General features: G+C 40.8%; 1 protein-coding gene across 1 annotated transcript in view; it reads left to right on the forward strand.

The window, feature by feature from the left end:
* Positions 1-24,602, forward strand: part of sv2a (synaptic vesicle glycoprotein 2A) — a 49,112-nt gene that overhangs the window by 13,535 nt on the left and 10,975 nt on the right. The window contains exons 2-7 of the mRNA XM_047361102.1: positions 4,054-4,689; positions 19,383-19,563; positions 20,836-20,987; positions 22,335-22,468; positions 24,215-24,304; positions 24,381-24,488. Coding sequence (XP_047217058.1) covers positions 4,083-4,689; positions 19,383-19,563; positions 20,836-20,987; positions 22,335-22,468; positions 24,215-24,304; positions 24,381-24,488 — 1,272 coding nt within the window. The 5' untranslated portion in view covers positions 4,054-4,082. The remainder of the gene's footprint in view (positions 1-4,053; positions 4,690-19,382; positions 19,564-20,835; positions 20,988-22,334; positions 22,469-24,214; positions 24,305-24,380; positions 24,489-24,602) is intronic.

Consider the following 24,602-nt stretch of genomic DNA (forward strand, 5'->3'; position numbering starts at 1 on the left):
GGATTGAAATCTACATCAAAAGGAATGTAGTTTCTCAGTACAATCAGCAAAGACACTATGCTCCATTAATTCTTAAAGTTATTTGTCTAAAATTGTTAAAAAAATTACATTTGAATTCAGTTAAACCAAGGAACTTTTTTTAAACCAGTGCTGTAATCAGGTTGTGGATAATAAACTTTGTATGTGACTTAATGAAGTTGCTGACGATTAGCCACGGTGGCTAGTGATATTGTGCACTTCGTTTGGCAAATAAACATCCTGCATGTGTTCAGATCTAAAACAACCCTGTATTTGTTTGATGCATGTGCGTACCGAACCGACAGGGCTATTTTCGGCACAAATATGTGGACCCTTACAACCCCCTCCTTTTAAATAGTACCCTAACTAACATCGTACTGTATCAGACCATATTGTATCAGACTGTATTATACTATCAACTATTGCAAGGTATCATACCAAGTTGTACACATCATACCATTAAAGCTCATACCATCTAATTGTATATTGTATTATACTGAGTTGTACCATATGGTATCTTTTTGGTTCAATCCCGTATTGTACTATGACATGCCATATTGCATCATACTGAATCGTACTCTACAGTTTTATGGTACTATATTGTGTTGTGTGGCACATTTGAATGCAGTGCTGGCCTTTAATGACAGAACTGATAAAAAAAGGCTCGTCTGTCAGCAGCTTATTCATTTCTTGGTTTTGAGAGGCTTAAAGGGCATGTTTTCTGCTGGAACAGTGGAAACTCACAAATGAGCTCTCTAGAAAACAACATCCATTGTTTTCCCACATGTTTATCATGCTGTCTTTTGTTAGCACACTGTTGCATGTGTGTACATGTGTGTAGTTGTGTCCTGAGATCGTGCTTCCCATCTCTTCGGCCTCATCTTTGCTTTGTAGAAGAAAATAAAATTACATAATGAAATCTTTCATCAGCTGCCAGTAACAGCTTTTACTTGGTCCCTCTGCCTCACTACTATTAAATTATCAACTCACACTTCATTAAAGATGTCAGAAGCATTTAGAAAAACCACTCTGGGTGTTATTCATCCCTCCTGAGAAGGCATCTCCACTATTCCAGAGTCCAGTGGTGGTGTGATTTACACTACTGCATTCAGCCCTTTGCATTACACTTGGTGATGTAAGGCTTGGAGCTTGCAGCTGCTAAGCCATGAAAACCCATTTCATAAAGCTATCTAAGCGTTGTATTTGACTACATGAAGTTTGGAGGTGTGTGGCTTTGACTCAGCACCTCAGTGTCCACTGACCTTTCTCTGTGATTTTATGAGGGCTACCACTTCGTCGCTAACTTGCTGCCATTCCCAATACCTTCCACTTTGTTGTAATTCCACTAACTGGACCTATTGCACAGGTGGCATTCTATCATGTCACCTGGAACTCACTGAGCTCCTGAGAGTGACCCATTCTTTCATAAATGTTTGTAGAAACAGTCTTCATGCCTTGATGTTGGATTTATACCCCTGTTGCCGTTGAAGTGATTGGAGCAACTAAATTCAATTATTAGGAAAGGTGACCTTTGGCAATATAGTGTATCTCAAGAGTCTGGCTGTAAATGTCATGACCAAACTTACAAAGGTGGATGAGTTACCTGATTGAACCCTGAAAGAGATGGTAAAAATGCCCACGTCACTAGATAGGGGTGGTCAGGTTACAGCTTTGCTGTAGCTACAAGAAATAGTCAGCCTCAGCATCAGGCTCGTGGGTTTTATACGAGAGGGTACTGAGGCTTGAACCTGGAACATAATGATCAGGTCAGTTCCCATTTATGTATTGTAATATGTTTAATATTATTAGTAATCCTTTAATACAGAGCTCTGTGTACATTTTAGCAGTTTTCTGGTGAGGATAAAAACTTCTCCTCCTTTATAGTTTAGTTTATGTGTGAAGTAAACAACAAACAATTGAGATCAACCACAGGTTGTGTCCTGTAGCAGTGATGCATCTGTTGTAGCTAATATATGTAGCAACATATGGATGGATGGATGGATGGATGGATGGATGGAAGCACAGATGGGCATAAGGCTTGCCAGGGGTACTTTGAGCTCCTCTGTTCTGTTCATCTGATAAATGGCAAACCACTGCCTACTACTTGTGCCCAGAGGTTTTGGTGCCACCATTTTGGGGCCAGAGTTGACCACTGTGGCAATCAATGAGTGGGGCCAGCTTGTCCAGCAGGTTTTGGCCAATGAGGAGAGATTCTGTGTCTAATGGATAGACATAGATGGGGTGCACCAGGGTCATGTCCTGGAACCTGATGTCCACCCACACCCAACTAGTGATGCAATATTGGTCTTGGTTGTAGCTGCTGATGTTTACATCGTAAGCCTCAACATGAACCGGTTTACCGAGGGAGAGGATAGGCTTACTCACATCCTCAAATAGGGTTGACCGCGTCAAGCTAATCTCTGAACTTACATCCAGGAGAGCGCTAGCCTTGACACATCCTCCTCTAATGGTTGGGCAGTATGGGTGACATACCTGTTTGTTGAGACTTAATTTACCTAAAAAAGTTTAAAAGAGGTTTGTGGCATTTCTACTGGAAAGGTCCTAAGGAGTTCTTGGTGCGTCCCCTGGTGGTCGTTTGGACCGGAACCATGCCTGGTCATGTAGATGGGGGTTTAAGTGCTTCTAATGGGCGAGGTGGACTCATTGCTTTTGATAAACACCTGCAGATGGCATCTTCCATTTCTAGGAGCTAATCATGCGCCAGTGAGATGGTACCCAGGTGCATGCTGGGAGATGTATTTTTACCAGTCTCATTCTTTGTGCAGTTCAGTTGTTTGTTCTCAAAGTGAAAGGACAGAAAAATGAAGGGTACACACAGCTGTCTGTTTCAGGGGGTTATATCTTAATGTGACACACACACACACACACACACACACACACACACACACAGAAACACACAGAAACACACACTCAAGCTAAATGACAACCCCAAGTCGTTGTGTAAAACATAAATAAAAAATATTATACAATGATTTGCAAATCTTATTCTATCTATATGCTATTAAATGAAGACAATAAATGCAATGTTCAAACTGATAAACTTTATAGATTTTTAGCAAATATTTTTTTTAACATGTCCTGTCCAGCAGAGTATCTCAGATTTGTTGTCCGAGTGCCAAGAAGAAGCCCAACAGATTTACTTTCACAAGTGGAGCATTACAGCTAACGTTTTAAAGCTTTGCTTGATGTTTATAAAAATAACTTTACTAAAAACTGCTTTGGGATTATTTCAGTTGCATTGGGCACGGAGACGGAAACAAAAAGGAAAAAAAAAAGCAAGCAATAGAGAGAGGTGGGGCTAAAAGGAAAGAGGGGAGAAGGAGAAAAGAATGGAGGAGAGAAAGAAGTGTGAAGAGAATAAAAGATAACAGCAGAAAAATTTATACTAACAACAGCAATGTTACAGAAAACTGCATGGTACTCATTTTGAATTTGATGCCTGCAACTTGTTCCAAAAAAGACAGCAAGACTGCAGAAGTTAAGGAATGCTCAAAAAACACTTGTTTGGATTATTCCACATCCATCCATCCATCCATCCATCCATCCATCCATCCATCCATCCATCAGCATCCATCCATCAGATTGGGTTGCTGAGATATCAAGTCCAGGAGGTACAGACCCGACATCCCTCTTCCTAGCTCATTCATAGGGACCCCAAGGTCTTCCCAGGCTAGAAGGGATATATATCGTTCCTCCGTTATCTTCTGGATCTGCCCTAGGCTCTCCTCCAAGTGGGACCCATTCTCTCTGACATAGTAAAGCAATTCTCTTTGAAACTTCTTTCTGGAGTTGTTTTCAGAGTGCTTACATTGGATTTTGGGATCTTTCTGAAATAGATTCTACTCACACTCCACTGACTGCTGCTAACCTGCCCTCTTTCTTTACTTTTCCACAGGGCTTGGTGTGTCAGTGGTGACCAGCTGCAGTGCAAGGAACAGTCCACTGACCTGCCTGGATCAGTCCACAGAAATCTCCAGCACACACTCATGTGCTGATCTCTCCTGTTCTCTGCAGTATCTCTCCACAATCTTCAAGCATCCAAGATGGACGATGATGGGCGTTACCGAGATGGCCGCTCAGACTTCATCCGCGGTGCCAAAGACATTGCCAAAGTTGCCAAGAAGCAGGTTGGCAAGAAGGTAGGACGCGGCGTGGACAAGATGGCGGATGAGTATGTCAAGCGCTCTTACAAGCGCTTTGAAGAGGAAGATGATGACGATGATAATGCAGGTGTGCCGGGCAACGATGGGGGATATTATCGGAATGACAGCCGAGCCAATGATGATGAAGGCCACAGTGACTCCACTGAAGGGCATGATGAGGATGATGAGATTTATGAGGGTGAATACCAAGGCATTCCGAGGGCCGACTCTGGAAAAACTGGTGGCATGGACGGCATGGCAGTCGCTGAGGCGCAGTTCAGGGACCTGTCGGCCTTTGAGGGTGAGGTGAGGAAGGATCGGGAGGAGCTGGCCCAGCAGTACGAGACCATCCTGCAGGAGTGCGGGCACGGGAAGTTCCAGTGGACCCTCTACTTTGTTCTGGGACTGGCCCTGATGGCGGACGGTGTCGAGATCTTCGTGGTTGGCTTCGTGCTGCCCAGCGCCGAGAAGGACATGTGTCTTTCTGAGCCAAACAAAGGCATGCTGGGTAAGCTGACCAGGTTTTGCTTCCAGTTAGACTAAATTATGCACTTCTAGAAGTATTCCTTGGAGAACACTTATATCTCTCTGATCTATTGAGTCTTCTCTGATCTATTGAGCCATCCTGCTCCTTGCACTTCACAATTATCCCCTTGTTAGCTAAGATTAACTTCTCCTCTCCCAGCGGTTGTTCAGCCTGAGGCTGCAACTATTTAGGACCCAACTGCTCGTTCCTGAGCCAAACAGCCAGCTCGTTCTAAATTGAACTCACATGCACACAGTATTATCAACTTCAGTTCACCTGTTTTATTGTGTGTTTGTTTGAATTCTGGATCTGAAAAGGGAGTGTTGGCTTTGTTATTCCTTTGTGTGTGTTGTTTGTCTTTCCCACACTATGTACAGCATGGCTGGTGCTCTGTTTGCATTGAGTGGAAGCTGAAGACTCCAGGATTGTTTTTCCTACCCTGCGGGTTTATGTTTAATCAGAGTCCAGAACCACATCATCTGTCATTAGCTGCACAGGAGGACCCTGAGAACAGGAACCAGATGTATATCTAGCATGATAATTTTAATTCCATCCATCAGTTTAGAAAATTCAATTATTTATATCATTATATCATTTGATAACTTACTTATTTTACTTACTTTAATTTGATGTAACCCTTCTTGTTTTACATTATTGCCTTATTTAGAATTTTGCATCACTTTGGACTTCAGTATGTCTGTTCAAACTAAATAGAGCAATCTATGTCCTTTGTTAATTTTTTTTACCATTGACTCCCATTCAAAATACATTTTTTGAATACATTACTATTACAATTTGATTTTAATTTTTTAGGCTCGAGCAGGAAGCCTGCAAGGCCCTATTGTAATCGTAATATTACTTTCTTTCTTTCCTATGCCGTTCCGTCTTTGTGGGGCAATTTGGGGATTTCGCCAAGCCCCTAGATGCACACGTGAAATGTTTGTTCTTTAATGTCGTCGTCAGGGGGCGTGGCCAAACATCTTAGCCACGCCCCCAAACAGGAGATAGGCTATGGAGATCTGAAATTCGGCACACTGGTAGAGCTCCTCAAACCAAGAATAAACGTCTCTTGGGGGTATGCCCTAAAACGCACAGGAAGTTGGCCATTTTGGATTAAAGGCTAATTTTTGGCCGTTTTTCACTTTTACTCACCTCGAACTTTAATGAACTCCTCCTAGGAATTTTGAGCTATTGGCTTCATATTTCGTCAATATGCAGTTAAGGCATGGGGGATTAAAAAAAAAAATTTGTCAAAATTGTGAGTTTTTGGCCATGTTTAGGGGTTGTGGCCAGGGCCCAAAAATGGCGTTCATGCCCAAAGTGAAAAAATGCAATAACTTTCCCAAAGAAATGCCAAATCACACCAAAGTTGGCATGAAGGAGGACCTTCGGGTTCCCGACGATTCTATGGGGTTGTATGCTGACATCATCTAAGCCCCGCCCCCTCAGACCAGGAAGTCACTTTTTTACTGGGAAAGGTCACTATCTGGCTGTCTACACTCAATCTGCTTCAAACTGTGTCAGGTGACTGATAACTAGTGGGTGTAACTTCGTTTGAAGCACAGTGACTTTTCATAAAAGGGCGTGGCCGTGGTGGCGCGGCGAAGTTTGACGTCATGCCATGGCAATACGTTTGGCTCTAATTTCCACATAGATCGTCTGATCGGCACCAAATTCAATACAATTGATCAGTGGCGTGCACAGAAATTTTGGGGGGCAGGTGCTCAAGTGGGAAAAAAAGGGCACCTTGTGCGGCACATGGAGCTGTCGGCTGCCTTTGTAGTGTGAGATTTATTACAGGCACAGCATGAACATAATTTATATGTATTACTAAGCACCCACAAAACAAGCTGCGTCCTGTGGAATCTAGGGAAATGACCACGCAGGAAAAAAAACTCAAAACAAGAATGCATTTTACAAAATTCTTAAGATTACTAAGGAAATAAATTAGATTGATTAAAAGTTAGATTACTGACTCATAACCAGCCTTTAACCTGAACTTCCTGAGTCAAATTTCTTTCTTCTTACACACTGAGTACATGTTTCTCTTGACTATATCATTCTGTACTTTTATCACAAAATATCTTCTGCACCAAGTAACCTTATGTTGTAGCAAAGCAGGTTACACTGCCAACTTTACCAGGTAGGTCACACTAAAGGAGTTATCTTCAGAAAGGTGAGTAACCAGTGACCATTCTACAGTGTAAAACAACTATACCCAGAAAATGAGTTATAAAATCTTTATAGTCAAAGTGAAGACTGAGAATGATCATAAGAGGAATCATCTATACTTCTGCATGTAGCCAGTGTGATATGACAGAAATTATTCTAGAGAATTAAAATTAATGAGATTACAAGTCCTGAGAAGTGATGTCTGCTATTTAGAAATTAAAATACTCTGATTACATCATAGTTTTTACACACACAGAAGTAGAAAATAACTTAGCCTACATGCCCCACTTTTACTGAAGTTTATTACAGGTATTTTTAGTAGCCCAGTGTATGAATTGGAATGGTAACCAGCTCATTTGGCCGTAATTGCAATTAAAAAAAAACATGAGTCAAACAGAAGTCAGCAGGGACCATTATAGCAAATGTAATACATACATCTATGAGATAGATTAAATTAGAATAAATAAATAAATTCAAATCTAAGAGTTAAATCGTAGACATTCTCCTGGCGCTTGGTGGTGACCATAGAAGACATAGCGGGTAAAGGTATGCCATTGATTGGCCTTTTCTGTTAAGATAAAATGGAGGCAAGTGAAGTTTTAGCTTTTTCATCTGAAGTTTAGGAAGCAAGTATATTCGTTTTGTTTGTTACCTGGATGGTTAGCAGGGCGGGGTGGTAGTTGTCGCTCAAAATTTCAAAAACATGGGGCACTGGTATTATATGCCTTTAAATTCAGAAATGGTACCTTGGGCCCCACACTATACACTGTAAAAAAAAAAAAAAGATTTCAGGAGGGCACTTTTTTGTCCATTGAATAAGAGGGCAGAGGCTCAAGCACCACCTAGTGTCTATCTGTGCATGTTCCTGCGATTGATCGTGGTCCAGTCCCCAACAGAGATCTGATGAGATATTTGGTGAGCGTGGCCTAATTCGTCCACAGCGCCCTCTAGAAAATAAAAAAAAATCAGCCCCAGACCATGCTTTGACCGAGGATTGTTAAATTTGGTACACATATGTATCTTCTCAGGACCTACAAAAAAGTCTCTTGGAGCATTGGTCCAAACCCAACAGGAAGTCGGCCATTTTGGATTGAAGTTGTCATTTTGACCCTGGTTTTGCTGTTTCTAGCCCACATATCTGAGTGTACTCCTCCTACAGCTTTTAACTTAGAGACTTGAAAATTGCTCAGTTTACTGTTAAGGCATTGAGGATCAAAAGTTATCAAAAGCTTTTTGATACGTGAAAGTATGTGGGCGTGGCCATGCCTCAAAATATGACTTCTCGCCATTAAAGATGAAATTGATATAGCTCCTACAAGGAAAGTCACAGACACATAAAACCTTCTGGGATTGATCTGCCTCTAGGCCTGAACTATATTCACTTGTCAGATGCTGACATCATCGAAGCCCCGCCCCCTGAGAACAGGAAGTGCCGTGTTTTAGATGGTACATTTTTGATGTCCTTCACCTAATCAATGTGAAACTCTCCCAAGTGACAGATAACATGATGGTCTAAGACAGTCTCCAGTACTGACTGGTTTGGCTGGAGAGTGTGGCTATGGTGGCGTGGCAAATTCTGATGTCGCACCACGGCCATACGTTTGCCTCTAAATTACACATGCATGGTCCGATTCACTCCAAAATAAATATGGTTAATCTTTGTCAGCGCCCAAACAGCTCTATTGGATTACATTGGAATTTGGATCAACAGCGCCCCCTAGGACATTTCAAGTGCTCTATCTCCCTCATACATCATCGGATCCACTTCAAATGTAGTATACATCATCAGGGATCAATGCTGAACATGTAGCCACAGTCAATTGATGACATCATTTTAGCCCCGCCCACTAACAAACAAGTGAGTGCATCCTCCATCTGGAAGGTCCGATTTGCTCCAAAGTGAATATTGTTGATCTTTGTCAACCTCCAAACACCTCTATTGGATTACATTGGAATTTGGATCAACAGCGCCCTCTAGGACAGTTCAAGTGTTCTGTCTCCCTCATACATCCTCAGATCCACTTCAAATGTAGTATACATCATTATGGGTCAATGCAGAACATGTTGTCACAGTCAATTGATGACATCATTTTAGCCCTGCCCACTAATAAACAAGTGAATGCAGCTTCCATCTGGAACATTGGATTTTCCCCAAATTTTGAATGCTTCTCGCCACAGCAGACCCCTGCATGACAGAACATCGTATGACATGTCGCTCACAGTGCCATCTAGTGGCGAAGTGCGGAATAGCATGGCTGCCCCGTCGGCGGCGTGCAGGCGGCGATGAAATGCTCCCGCGGTCGCTGCACAGGCCGAGTTGCGCTGAGCTGCGAGGGCCTACAATGCTGCTTGCAGCTTTAATTTATATTGTTTTTATGCTTAGATATTGATGTCTTTAAGATTAGTATATTACATCAGACCAATGAAAAAATAACATGGGCTTAATAAGTCAGTCAGTCAGTCATTTTCTACCGCTTATTCCATAGTGGGTCGCAGGGAAGCTGGTGCCTATCTCCAGCAGTCTATGGGCGAGAGGCAGGGTACACCCTGGACAGGTCGCCAGCCCATCACAAGGCAACACACAAACAACCATGCACACACTCATTCATACACCTAAGGGCAATTTAGAGAGACCAATTAACCTAACAGGCATGTCTTTGGACTGTGGGAGGAAGCCAGAGTACCCAGAGAGAACCCATGCATGCACAGGGAGAACATGCAAATTCCATGCAGAAAGACCACCGGCCGGGAATCAAACCCAGGACCTTCTTGCTGCAAGGCAACAGTGCTACCAACTGCGCCACCGTGCAGCCCTGGGCTTAATAAGGAATATGTTTAATGCATGTTTGATGGTTGTTATTTTCTAAAGATGCTTTTAATCTGACAAACAAGCCTTGTCTGAACCCACATCTAAATGTTGAAACTCATGGTGAAACTCCCTAATCAGGTAAGTAAATCAAAGCACCTACAAAGGTTTCTGGAGCCTCTTTATGGTCTCTCAGACTGGGTCAGCGGGAGACACAATCATGTGGACAGATGTCCAGAAGACAGTCGTTACTAAAGAAGCTATTTTTTCACAGACTGCTGTATTCAAGCAGATTCATAGAGAGTTCAGTGGAAGGAAAATATATGGTAGGAAAACCTTGCACCAGCAACAGGGAGAACCGCATCCTTGAGGGGATTGTCAAGCAAAATCCATTCAAGAATTTTGGGGAGCTTCAAAAGAAGTGGACTGAGGCTGGAAACAGAGAATCAAGAGCCACTACACACAGATGTCTCATATCCTGAACCAGAGATAACATTAGAAGCGTCTTACCTGGGCTGAGGTGAAAAAGAACTATATTCTTCCTTAGTGGCCCTGGATTCCGATGAAAAGTACAGTTTCCATTTCATTTAGAAATCAAGGTCCCAGAGTCTGGAGGAAGAGTGGAGAGGCACAGAATCCACGTTGTTTGAAGTCCAGTGTGGAGTTTCCACAGTCAGTGATGATTTAAAGAGCCATGTCATCTGTTGGTTCTGGTCCACTGGGTTTTCTGAAGTCCGCAGTCAACGCAGCCATTTACCAGGACATTCTAAAGAACATAATGCTTCCTTTTGTTAACAAGCTTTGCGGAGATGGTGATTTCATTTTCCAGGAGGACTTAGTACTGTCCCATACTGCCAAAGGTACTGGAAGCTGGTTCAGTGACCATGGTGTTACTGTGCTTGATTGGTCAGTAAACCGTGCTGACCAGAACCCCATAGAGAATCTATGGAGTATTAGAACTAACAATGCAGATGACATGAAGGCAGCTATCAAAACAACCTGGACTTTCATTATACCTCAGGAGAACCACAGGCTGATCTCCTCTATGCCATGCCACGTTGATGCAGTAATTCATGCAAAAGGAGCCCCAGCCAAGTATTGAGTGCATAAATACTTTCAATTCTGGGCTTTCATTATCTGTAGTATCCTTAAATTATGACAATATAAAAAGAGTTCAAATGCCTGAATTGACAATACACAATTTTAGCTGAACTAAGCATCCTACCTTGTCGCTGCACACAAAGAGAAAAAGCTATAAATGCAATAATTTGAAAGCTTAATACCAATATAGACAAGACATATAAGTGTTTTGAGGATTATTGTACAAGCGATGCATGGTGTCACACACTGTTGCCCAGCAACATGAAGGTCCCAGGTTTCCTGACTGTGGATCTTTCTACATGGAGTTGACATGTTCTCCCTGTGCATGTGTGGGCTCTCTCTGCCTCTCGCCCAGTTACTGCTGGAGATAGGCACCAGTCCCTCTGCGATCCTGCAAGGACAAGTGGGTATAGATAATGGACAAATGGATTATTGTACATGATGGATACATAGTTAAACGTTAAATTATGATGATTAATTTTCTAAATCTTTGTTGGATTAAATCAAAGAAACTTAAACCCTTTTACTTCAACAATAGCTGAGGCGCTGACTCGGGTGGAGCCTTCCTGTTTTTTCTGGTTGAGAACATGACCTCAGATTTAGAGGAGTTGATTCTTATCACAGCTGCATCACAATTACTTTGAATCCCTTCAGTGTATGTTGAAGGTCAAAGCTGCAGGATCCCACAGAGCTGCATTATCTGAAAAAAGTAAAGCTCCGAAACTCAGGTGCAATATGGAGGTGTGCAGTGCTTTCCCCTGCAGTACAGCCAATTTTATGTGCAAGAAGCCTGAGCATGGCACAGTATTTATTAGCATAAATGGGATGGATTATTCTGCAGAGTTGCATGGTGAGATTCTGTTAGTGAAAGCCAGAGCAAAGCCAGGTATAATGCATATAGCAACTACAGTGCAAAAAGGATTACAGTAACTTGCTTCCACATGTTTGAAAAATTTTTTGAAGTCCTAGATAATAGATGGACACACCACATGTTGTATGGAGAGGAGAGCACACACAATGATATTTTTTTCAGTTAATTAGACTTTATTTATAGAGCACATTTAGTACAAGCTGAGAGTAACTCAAAGTGCTTTACTGACAAAGAAAAGCCACAAACAGAAAAGAATGATACTTACCAACCTCTGCTAAAAGGATTTTACTCTGGGCAAAGAAAACTAATAAAATAATTATGATTCATATCAAAAAAGGGACAGAAAAAAACAATCAGATGTAAAGAAGGGAATCATAAAACATTACATTCAGAACATCCCAAAGAGATGTGTCACTATAAACATCACTAAATAAAAATAAACTAGAAATATTGTGAGCTTGACTTGAGATTCATTAATTCTCTGTGCTTGTTTCTGGTCCTTTATAGGGCGGTGTCCCAGGGAGAGGTATATCAAGATGTATCATCAGCAATTGTTTTCCAGGATGACTTCCAGATCTGCTGAGGGGGATCTGACAGCATTGATGGGGAAAAGCAAATTTGATAAATAGATAGGACTAAGATAAGACGATAAGATTTTATAAGCTTTCCTAATGCACAGAGACTTCTGAATGCTTTTTTTTTGGCTTTTAATGGCAGTGTTGCAGCTGACATCACCATGATTTTTAGAATTAATGTTAGTTCCTGCAGCATGCTGCAGGGGCAACGAATTGATATAGTTGATAAAAGAGTAACACAAAATCTGAAAATTTCACCTTTAAAAGAAACAGGGGAAAAGAACAAGTATTACTTGGGTATTTATGGGTGAATGTTTCAGTTAGGAGACACAATGGGCCTCATTCCTCTCCTGCGCTTGTTATGCAGCACATCTGACTCATTGCCGAAAAGGCTTTTTTTGCTCCAACTTCTCTGCTGTTCTCTCCCCACACTCCCTCCCTTCTGTGTGCTTTATCAGCACACAGTCTAAACATGGTCTTTAACCTGAAGCACTGTGCTGTATGCAGCACGGCGTACACGTAGTGGAGGAGCCTCTGCACATGTGTGAGCTGGATCAGCGTTTGCAGAATGTTAACACCATTCACAGCATCAGACTTTCAGATGTTCCCAGAGAAAAGAGACTCCCAGGCGAAGAAACAACTCCTTTAAAACCCAGCCGTCTCTTTTTATTGACAGGGATTCCAGAGACATGTTTCCAAGGAACATACAGGGATATTTAATTAAGTAGGAAAACTAACAGCTGGGAATGCAGTGACACCCAAATGAAATCGTGATGCAGCGTTGATGCTCAGTGAGCCAGAGGAACGCACATTGGTTGTCATTGATTTGCCCTTCTCATGAAGCTGCTGGTTGCAGCTGCTGTAGCCAGTTTATTAGAAATAGATGAATGAGGAGTTCTGCTCCAAAGAGGGCGATGTCTGAAACAAAGCTTAAATGTTTTTGATGTCAGGGAAATTTCATGGCGTATATCTGTCCTTCTAGAGGCCCTCTAGCTATGCTGTGTTATGCAGTGCCTGGGTGTAGTCACTGCAGTGAAGATTAGTCTGTTTTTCAAGAAGAAGCTTCAGCTGTACCGTTTTGTTGCAGCATTCAGGAGCCTTGGTGTGTTATAATGTCTATTTTGCCTTTTCATGGATTTAGTAAGTGAAATCATGGATGAAGGGAAACAGATGGGACGAAGACAACATGGCAGATCTAACTAGGCCTGTCTGATTTACTGGTTCCTCTGGGACAAGCTGGCACGAGGAAATTAGATTGCATACTTTTGCTACCTTGCTATAATTAGCAACAAATTTTGATGCACATCAATGCAAGTGAAAATGAGGGTATGAGTCAAAATGATCAGGGAACATAAAATGCAAGCTTGCATCAGATTCAGCTGCATGCTTGCATTTTATCTTTATGTTTAAGTATTTTATTTGTACAAGTGTTTGTTAAAAAAAAATAAAAAAAGGCTCAGTAGGCGATTAGTTTTTGTATTTACCTGAGCTAAAATCTGATTTTCGTATACTTGTATTTTAACTGTCTCACTTGAAGTCATAGAAACTGTATTTTCCACCAGCTATTAATAGTGACCCCTGTCCCCCCACCCCCACTCATCCACACAGACTCAACAATCCTGGAGTGGTGCACAGTTTTTTTCTTTCATTTTCATCCACACACACATCCACATGAATCCACTATCCCTGTGCCTCCGGGAGCTCTGTCATATCGTTGACTCGCCGCTGTCCGCCCCTCCCCTCTCGATTCTTTTACTCCTCTTTTCAAGCTCTTCATCTCCTCCGACTGAGATGCTCAACTTTGCGTAGATCTTTGCTACCTCTCTTTATCACTTTTTTCAACTTCCTTCTCCTCTTTTCTGCGTCACTACTGTTTAGTAAAAGCTTAGTTTATAAAATATAATCCTTTATGTTTATACGCAGATTTCTGCCCTTTTTCGGCGATCTAAATGTTTCACATCATCAGATTTTAACTATTATACAAAGATAGCCTGAGTCAATATAAAAAGTAGTTTTCAAATAATAATTTAATTTAGAAAAGAGCTATCCAAACCAAGGTGGCACTATGTGACAAGCTGTGTTCAATTCCACAGCTGCCTGACCTGCAGAATCAATAAATCTTTTAAATAGGATCTGTCTGGCAACATGAAGTAGGCTAAAAGGTCTCAGGAATCCTTGCATCATGCCTTGATTTAAAGATATTCAAGAACAGATGAGAAACAAAGTCACTGACTTCTATTAGTCTGGAAAGGGTAACAAAGCCAAAGGAACCCCAGCAAAAACCAGTATCCACAAAAAGAAAAAAACCATTGACAAATAGGTCTACCAAAATTACTCCAAGAGCTCATCAACGACTCATCCAGGAGGTCATAGAAGAATCAAGAACATCTAAAGCTCTACAGGCCTTACTTTCCTTGGTTAAGGTCACAATTCAACAGTTAGAAAGAGAGTGAGCAAAAATGGCCTTCATGGAAGAGTTCCAAGGTCCAAACCACTGCTGACCCGAAAGAACACAAGGGCTCATCTCACATTTACCTAAAAACATCTTGATGATCCTCAAGGATTGTAGGAGGATATTCTGTGGAATGGCAAGAGAAAAGATGACCTTTTTGGAAGGTGTGCATCCTGTTACATTTAGTGTAAACTAACTCAGAGTTTTCAGAAAAAGAACTTTATATCGACATTCAAACACGGTGGTGGTAGTGTGATGGTCTGGAGCTGCTTTGCTGCTTCAGGACCTGCATGATTTGCCAGGATTGAACTATATAAATCATAGATGAATCATAAAATCTGCTCTCTACTAGAAAATCCTGAAGGAGAAAGTTAAGCCATGAGTTTGTGGTCTTAAGCTCAAGTGCATTGAGTAATGCAACAGAACATTAACCCATAGCAATCTTAAACAGACCTTTGAAAACCGTCCAATGTGGCAAAATTATACCAATTCTGCACAGAAGAGTGGGTCCAAACTCCCCCACTGTGATAAGTTATGGAGGCGATGGTTTTTTCAGGCTGGGCCAGGTTGGTTTAGATCGATTTTTCTATTAATAAATGAAATAAATGGCTTTGTAAATCTTTCCAGACTGATAGATGTCAATCACTTTGTTTCTCATCTACTCTTGAATTTCTTTAGATTCATATTGTGATAATTTTGAGACCTACAGCCTATTTCAGGGATTTCTTAATTCTACAGATCAGGACGGGTGTTACTTTGGAAATAAAACCAAAGAGAAATATAATTTATCAAAAACAGTAAAATTTGAAATGTGTTTATTTTTCTCTGATTGTCATCAGTCACACTCAAGCCTTACAGCCTGAAGCTGGTTTTTCAGAGTTGCACTGTGACTGAAACTAAATTGCAACCCTATGAGCTGCTGCTCCAGCTTCTTTTCCCCTTCCTTCCTGCTCAGCGCTAATAATATATAAATGTTAGGCCTATTTTTGATTACCTGTCTGGTATATTTTGCATTTAAATCGCAGCCTGACACACCCAAAGCTTCATTTAGTCTCTCAGCAAAAAGATGAGCCTGGCTGCAATTTGGAGGAGTGTGTGCCTCTCTCAACATCACTGGGGGTCATTAAGACAGTGACTGGCCAACCTGAAATATCCATAAGAATAATGTCTATAATCTTCCTTTGTTACATAGCGATGAAGCTGGAAATAGATCCCAGACTTGTTTTAGTGGTGTGTTACGTTGCTGTTTTAATCACATATATATAAATCTCAACTTTGTAAGCACTTTAATGATTCATTTTTGCTTCAGCAATGTCAGATATTTCATGACAAGAGATAACTTTACAATAATATGTCTTCATGTTTACAGGCCTTTCATCACATTTAACCCCTTGGTGCCTGGATTTTATAATCAACTGTGAAGGTGGTTAGCAGATTAAACTACTAAATGATCTTGATGGCAGCAAGTTTCTGAATTCAAACAAACTTTGAACTTAAGTCAGACTCCAATCAAAGATAAACCAAAGCATGTTTTATCTCTGCTGATGGATTCTAATTACACCCAAGGACAACCTCACTCTGGCTAACAGTGACAACAGCAGGACAGATAGTGATCTGGTTCCACTGGCAGGTGAAAGGTTGACGGGTCAGAACTGCAGTGAGTTGCAGCCCACAGCGAGATCCAAACACATTTTATTTTGTGATTGTTGGCTGTTTGGATGCTATCTGGTGTTTCTTTAATTATAGAAAACACAAGCGTGATTCTACAGATCTATTTAAATTTTGTCTGTGTTGATTTATAAATAATGTATGTATGTAATAGTTTTTACTCAAAAATATAAAAAAGCCTTTAAAATGACTCATTTTGTTTATGAAGGCAGGAAGCCTACAATTGATCAAACAAAGAAATTAAAAGCCACCTACTTTGTGAGTTAAGAACTGCAGTTTTCCGCACAGATGCACTGAATGAGTCACACTCGAAAAAATGAGTAATTTAATAAATGCCTTCAAAAGGCTTTTTGTTCTGAAAAGCAAGGGCATCCCTCTTGATATCATTCAGTTCAACAGCTTCTATTCTTGGTGCTCAGCTAAGCTAATCTACCTCAAAGTTGTCAGGCTGACATCTGAATTGCAGCTTGAATGGTGGATAACTGTGTGTGGATGATCTTCCCTGATCCAGTACATACCTTTTACAGGGGCCAGCAGAACTATTCACACCTCTTCCACTTTTCCACACTTGGTTGTGTTTGTCACAGATTTCCAGGTTTGCATTTAAAAGTATAAATGAGTTGTACCTTTAGAATATTTTTTGCTGGAATTACAGTTGCAGGTTGTCTTTAGCAGCTTTAAAATCTAGAGAGTGAAATATTTGGTCCATTCTTCTATCCAGAATTGTTCAAGCTCAGTTAGATTGGATGGAAATCATCTGTGTTTTAAAAAAATGTAAGTTTCTGGTTGTAACAATCTGGAAAAGGTTTCAATCCTTCCCTGCTTATATAGTTGGAAGCTGACATTATTCCAATTAAAATTAAAACTGTGTCTCCTCTTAATTGCCTAATGAAAGACATAGTGAGTAGTTACCTACTGGAGAACTATCTTTTCAACTTTATTGACTCGGTTGTTGATTTTAGGGTGTTTTTTAGTGAAACACAAAGCCTGGTTTAGATACTACAACAAAAAATACTAATGATACTTTAGCTCTCACAATTTCGATAGATAAAGGTTACCTGGTTAGACTGGTGTACTTCATTTAACATCCCTTCTTCCTGCAAACTACAAATAATCAATTGCAGATTATATTCCAGCTGAATGGAAGCTTGTCCTAATGTCTTAGGACAAGCGTAGGGGTGGGTTCCTTTAACATTAAATAGGAGGCATATCCTGCTGTTTCAATTGTCTTGGACTAAAAATAGATATTAGCTCACGGTTTAGTAAACAAAAAAATTCTGAAAGGTTGAGGACAAAAATGAGCTATTTAGTCTTTCCTCATTAGAGGATGGTTGACCTACAAAAGGAGGATAAAAAATGATGTAGACCGATTTACTGGTCTGTCTACGTTCCTACCCTCACCTATGGCCATGAACTTTGGGTCATGACCGAAAGAACGAGATCCCGGATACAAGCGGCTGAAATGAGCTTCCTCCGTAGGGTGGCCAGGCACTCCCTTAGAGATAGGGTGAGGAGCTCGGCCATCCGGGAGGGGCTCGGAGTAGAGCCGCTGCTCCTCCACATCGAGAGGAACCAGTTGAGGTGGCTCGGGCATCTATACCGGATGCCTCCTGGACGCCTTCCTCGGGAGGTGTTCCAGGCACGTCCCACCGGGAGGAGGCCCAGGGGACGGCCCAGGACACGCTGAAGGGCCTATGTCTCTCGGCTGGCCTGGGAACGCCTTGGGCTCCCCCTGGAGGAACTGGAGGAGGTGTCTGGAGAGAGGGACGTCTGGGCGTCTCTGCTGAGTCTGCTGCCCCTGCGGATGACGACAAGTACTAGTACGAGAAAAAATGATGCCTCACCTTGAATTTGACTTTCTTGTCAAATTCAATTGAGTAAAGGACAAATATGTAATAACACTTAATAATTAAATATGTTTGTCCATTGATTTATATTTAAATGACATGCTTTTGTTTTAATTTGCCCTATCACAACTTTATCAGAAGCCAGTGTTGCTTGTAGAATCTGCAGATAAGACTACGATTCAAGCTGTTCAAGGTAAATAATTTTTACAGAAATCTTCAGATTGGTGGAAACAAGGAAAATAAGGAATTTCTTGCACTTCCTACTAGGTTCTACCTTTACAGACAGAATATTTTACATCAACATTACCCAAAGTGTAAATTCTTAAACTAAACACCAGGTTTTCACATTTTGCCCAGGATACCTCTAAATGGCAAGAAAATGCCCAGCTACCCTGCTGATTGTGAAAATTTATTTGGAATAGCATAGATGGAAATTCATATGGAACAGATAAACCCACTGGAACCAATACAGTACCACTAAAACTGATCAAATAAAATAAAATAACCGCAAGTTAAACAAAACGACTCAAAGATCTCGAGTAATTTTTTCAGACTTGGACATTGGATGAAAGCACAGCACTGTGGATTGGTGGAAAGTCACAGTCAAAAAAGAGCTTTTGTTACATGCACTGCTCTTAGAAAACATTATGTAAAATTATAAACTAACCTTTTGTAACATATCACACAAAACCATACTCTGTTCCAAAGTTGGGAGTTGAAAACTAGAGAAAATCTTCTCCTGATTCATATAAAAAGCCTAATTTAACCACGAACGGACCATCCGATCTTCTCATCTCTGATAACACTGGATCTTAAATTGAGATTTAAATATCAGCTGAGAAGAGACAGGCCGTTGTCACCATGTTTTCTCAACAACTGATGCTCCCTTTATTGCAGGAAACATTTCAGAGGATTATGTTGCATAATGATTCATCATCTATGCAAATCTTTTTAGAAGTCCAGTAAGGTTTCCCATGGAGGTCATTTACAGCACATTAGAAATCTAATGAGAATGGATGTAAACTCTTGAAGTAATAGACATGGGTTTATTGAAGAATAATAACTCATCATCATGCCCTCTGCTTATCTTCTCCTCTTCATTATCTCTTCCAGTCATTTCACACTCTCTGTCCTCTTGCTCTTGATCAACTGACTCTCCCCTTTTCCTTCCTCCTTCTCTAAGGTTTGATCGTGTACCTGGGGATGATGGTTGGAGCCTTCGTCTGGGGCGGCCTGGCTGATCGGATCGGTCGGAGACAGACCCTCCTCATTTCGCTCTCTATAAACAGTGTGTTCGCCTTCTTCTCATCCTTCGTCCAGGGCTACAGCTCCTTCCTTTTCTGCCGTTTGGCCTCTGGCGTTGGGTAAGCAGGCAGATGAATCATACGGGGAGTCAAAGCCACTGTGATGCATGAACAGCAGCTGATTTGATGAGCAGCAAAGTGATAAAACTCACCAAATCAAGAAAACACACATAAAATGGTGCTGAAAGAGCATCTCTCATGATGAGATGTACTCGATATGCAGAAAATGTCTGACATATTTTTCACTGACTCTGCCTAAAGTGATCAGTTTACTTCTTCAATATATCAAGCTGTATAACTGAAGTTCAAAGTAAAGAGACCGTCAAATCTAAGAGCATTTCTTTCTAAAATTCTCTGAACTTGTTAAGATGAATGTTAACATTTTCATTAAGAAACTTTTTTCATTGTGTACATTGCTGTAAAACAGGCTATATTTATTAAAAAAATATCCAAAGCAACCTGGCCCTAAAAGAAAAAGTAATCACAGCCCTGTCCACACAGGCCTGATTACTGCCCAACCTGTAGAATAAAATAAAAATCACTTAAATAGGAGCCACTGACAGCATGAAGTAGGATAAAAGATCTAAGAACGCAAGACATAATGACCTAATGTAAAGAAATTCTACAACAGATGAGGAACAAAGTTACTGACATTTTTCAGTTACAAAGCCATTTCTAGTGCTTAAACAGGTCATTCATGCTTGAAAAACCTTCTATGTGGCTGAATAAAAACAATTCTGCAAAGAAGAGTGGGTGAAAATGACTTTAGAGGGATGCAAAAGATTCACTTCAAAGAATTGTAAATGCTAAATGGCAGTTCTGAAATTGCACAACCAGTTATTGGGTTTAGGGGTCAGTTACTTTTCACACAGAGCCAGGTAGGTTTGGAAACATTTATTTCCCTTAAAAATGAAATCATTATTTGAAAACTGGTTTTTGCATAAACTCAGGTTATTTTTGTTTGATATCAATTTTTTTTGGGTGATCTGAAACATTTTAATGAGAGAAAAAAAGCAAAGAAAAAAAAAGTCTGGTGTGAAGTACTTTTTTACAGTAATAGATTTAAAATTACAACAATGATATTTTCCAATTATCAATCAGGTGTTTAAATCCTAACCCTCACTTTTAAACCATAGCAATGTAGAGAATCCAAAAGCTGGATTTAAAACCAACCCCCTAAAGTTTTCAACTGAAAAATCCCCATTTCAAAAACGTTCTCTGTATTACTTCCTGATCCTGGTGTTCCTTTTTTCTTATCTTACCTACAGGAGCATAATTCATCTTTTAATTGCCTCCTTCTCTGCATTTCTGCCTCTCTCTGTAACTCCTCAGTATTGGTGGCTCCATCCCGATTGTGTTTTCTTATTACTCTGAGTTCCTCGCCCAGGAGAAGCGTGGAGAGCACCTGAGCTGGCTCTGCATGTTCTGGATGATCGGTGGTATCTATGCCTCTGCCATGGCCTGGGCCATTATCCCACACTATGGTGAGAAAAAACAGGTCTCTGAGTCAGGTTCTGTTTGGGGTGAATCATGTTATTGACGTCATTTCAGAAAAGTCACTCATTTGGGCGATTATCAAACCATGGTCCTCTGAATATCAAAATCAGGTCAAATCTGTTCTAACATCGTCCTCTACTCCATGAGGTTTGGTTTTCCTTGGTTGCAAGTATTACATGACACAGACACCAATTTCTCTTGGCCATGCTGCAAAATGGGAATGACAAGAGAACATACCATTAAAGTGAACTTGCCCCTATCTAATAATTAAAACGTTTAAGCAACTAGAACTGTGACAAACAACACTGGACGAACACCTATTTTCCTCTTGCCACTATCCACTATGAGTAGGATGGTAAAATATCTCCAAAGCTTACTGATAGAGAGCAGATGGTAGCATATTGTGGTCCCCATAGCAACCATTAGATCAATCTTCATGCCGACTGAGTATTTGGGAGACATGAGATGAGAATCCCTCTTCTGTTTGACCATCACAAACAGAATGATATTGTTTCAGCACTAGTGGCCTTTATTTTTGACAGTAGGTAGACAGGAAAGAGGGGTATAGAGACATTTGGCAAATGTCGCCGGGTCTGGGACTCGAACCCGGGACGGCCGCTTCGAAGACTGTAGCCTCCGTATATGGTTGCATGCTTAACCCCTACACCATCAGCGCCACGCCCATTAAGACTGAGCTGTTCAGCAACAACCACTACAAGTGGGTCTGGCATGAAATAAGTGATGGGTATCTGGAAAAGCTCCTCACATCCATTCTTAAGCATGGAGGAGGATCTGTGATGCCATGGGCCTGTTTCTGTCCCCGTCGTGAACATTTTAGAATGCCAAAACAACTAAGAATGGGTTGTGAGTGGGTCGCCACGCAAGTTAAAAGATCCAAAACATGTGGCCAAATAAACACAGAAACAGTTCATCAGACAGAAAATGAACCATCTTCATTGACCCTCTCAATCCCAGATCTAAGTCCTAGGTCTGTGGGATGAGCTGACGAGAAGAAAGCATAAGAGAGGACCTAGGGCTCTGGATGATCTAGAGACATTGAGTACAGATGAATGGTCTAAGATCCGTCTCTCTGTATGCTCCAAAACTGCAAAATGTAACAGGGGGAAGACTAAGTGCTGTCCTATTAGCAGCAGGGGTTCCAATTATGATTTTATTAAGATATTCTTTAAATAGGATTTTTGTTTCTAAAATTATGTTACAGGAATAAAAGCAGAATTTATTTTAAGGTGTTTTACACATTTTACCAGACTAAGTCTGGAGGGATCGGTATGTAAATTTTGGTTTCGGTTTAACCTGCTTGTCTCTCATTTTAGGCTGGAGTTTTCAGATGGGCTCGGCCTATCAGTTCCACAGCTGGAGAGTCTTTGTGCTGGTGTGTGCCTTCCCATCTGTGGCCGCCATCTCTGCCCTCACGACCATGCCTGAGAGCCCACGCTTCTACCTGGAGGTGAGCTGCCAGCTCGCTCCGTCAAAGCTTAAACCTAATGGAATAATATAGAAATAAATCACAACCCATCATACAGAATAAACAGAAATAATGATTTACACAGCCTACTGTGGACGTTCAGTTTCCATACAGTCTATTATGCCGAGCACAGAACAAAGCCGAGATTGACAGAAACGAAGTTGGTTTTCAATGTTCAGTACATTTGAGTCTATATTTTTCAACTATGTAGAGAAAGATTTGCTCAGTAATGTTGATTTTAAACCGCCTTGGCACTGGGATATCCTAGTGGACACTAATAATATAAACTCCTGATGAAACTGAGCAAAATTAGCTTTTAATTAACTATTTAACTTACAGTAGAGACATTATGCAAAGTCTAGCGAGGTCTCAAAAGGTTTCATTAGATCATTTATATTTTAATGTTTTTTTCAACAATCTTAGTTTACATTGTATGACCAACAGCATTTCCATAAAACTTTTAACTGTAGATTAGGATTTCTTTTCTTTTTAACCACTTTTGTATCCATACTTTTCGGGTTTTTTGTACCATACTTAAAAATGAAGACATTTCTGTCCTATTTCAGTCAATCTTGCTATCAGTATGAAGGGTCTTATCGTTGTCCAGGGTTATGGGTCCCACCAACCCTGTTCACTCCTGCTAGTTCTGATTCTGATCTGGTAAGAAGGAATCTTTGTAACCCAGGGGTCTGCAATTCAATTCAATTCAATTCAAAGATACTTTATTGATCCCCGAGGGGAAATTAGAAGCCTTTGCAGTCTCAACTGATTTTACAATCAAATGAGGATTTTTAGTCCATATGTCACTGGCGGGTCTGCTTGTGCAGACGTTGGCTGTTGACGTTAGATTTTAGTTTTTTCACCTCAGGCAACTGGCCAAATCAAAAAGCATCTTGTTCAAAGATAACTTCAAAACATTAATCCATGCCTTTGTTACAATTTGGCTGGATTACTGTAACTCTGTGTACCCTGGAGTTGGTAGGTCATCCTTAGCGGGCCTTCAGTTGGTGTAAAACGTTGCTGCACAGCGTTTAACTGGAACATGGAGGAGAAGCATTTCACTCCCGTTTTATCCTCTCTGTACATGCTGAGCTACTGCACCTGCACTGCCCTTTTCAGTCACTCAGATCAGGTGTCCAGTTGTAGTGGCTGAAGATGCCAAGGACACACTGCTCAGAGGAGATTAGGCTTTCACAACTGCAGCTCCCAAATTATGGAAGGCTTTGCCGCTGCAAATTAGAAACACATCTCCACCAGCCAGTTTTTCATCTGCTCTTAAGACCCACCTCTTCTCTTTCACTTTTGACCCAGTATATGTTGTTCATTTTAATTTTATTTCTATCATTTTATTTTTTTGAAATTCTAATGTTTTGTTCATTTATCTTAATAATTTATTTTGTCCTGAGCCGCAGGTTGCAGACCACTCCCCTAACCTGTTAGATTTGTATTTGTATAAAAACATCCACGCTTCAGACCACCCTAAGATTTTCCACTTCTGCTTCAAGAATTGTTCTGATTGGACCTTTAGAACTGCTTGTTCCCCACCCCCTGCTTTCTAAAAATAATGCTAGAATCACCACATCCAGCTGAGATCCAGTAGGTTTCTGTTTCTTTTTACATCATGATGGAAGTTGGTGTATGTTTGATCCCCAGGCAGCAGCAACATTTGCTCCATTCAGAGTGTTCTTCGGTAATATTCTAGTTAGTTGTTTTGTTTACCTCCTGCAGAACGGGAAGCATGACGAAGCGTGGATGATTCTGAAGCAGGTCCATGACACCAACATGAGGGCCAAAGGTTACCCAGAAAGGGTCTTCTCTGTAAGTTGTACAAAGCACAAGTAAAACCGAACATCAATTAAAATGAAGTATTAAAGGTCTCATCTCTTGCTGCCAGGTGACCACCATTAAAACAGTGAAGCAGATGGATGAGCTGGTGAACATGAGTGAGAGTGCTGCCTGGCATGAGAAATGGAGGCTAAAGATCTCCTCAGTTTTCCATCAGGTGAAAAAGCCTCATGATTGTTGTTCCATTTCAACAAGTTCTTATTTGAACTCATTACATATTTTGATGAAGAGAAAAAAGGCAATCAAATCTATTTCCCTCTTTCCTTTCCTT

Source organism: Girardinichthys multiradiatus, chromosome 3 (assembly GCF_021462225.1).
Source record: "Girardinichthys multiradiatus isolate DD_20200921_A chromosome 3, DD_fGirMul_XY1, whole genome shotgun sequence".
Lineage (NCBI taxonomy): Eukaryota > Metazoa > Chordata > Actinopteri > Cyprinodontiformes > Goodeidae > Girardinichthys > Girardinichthys multiradiatus.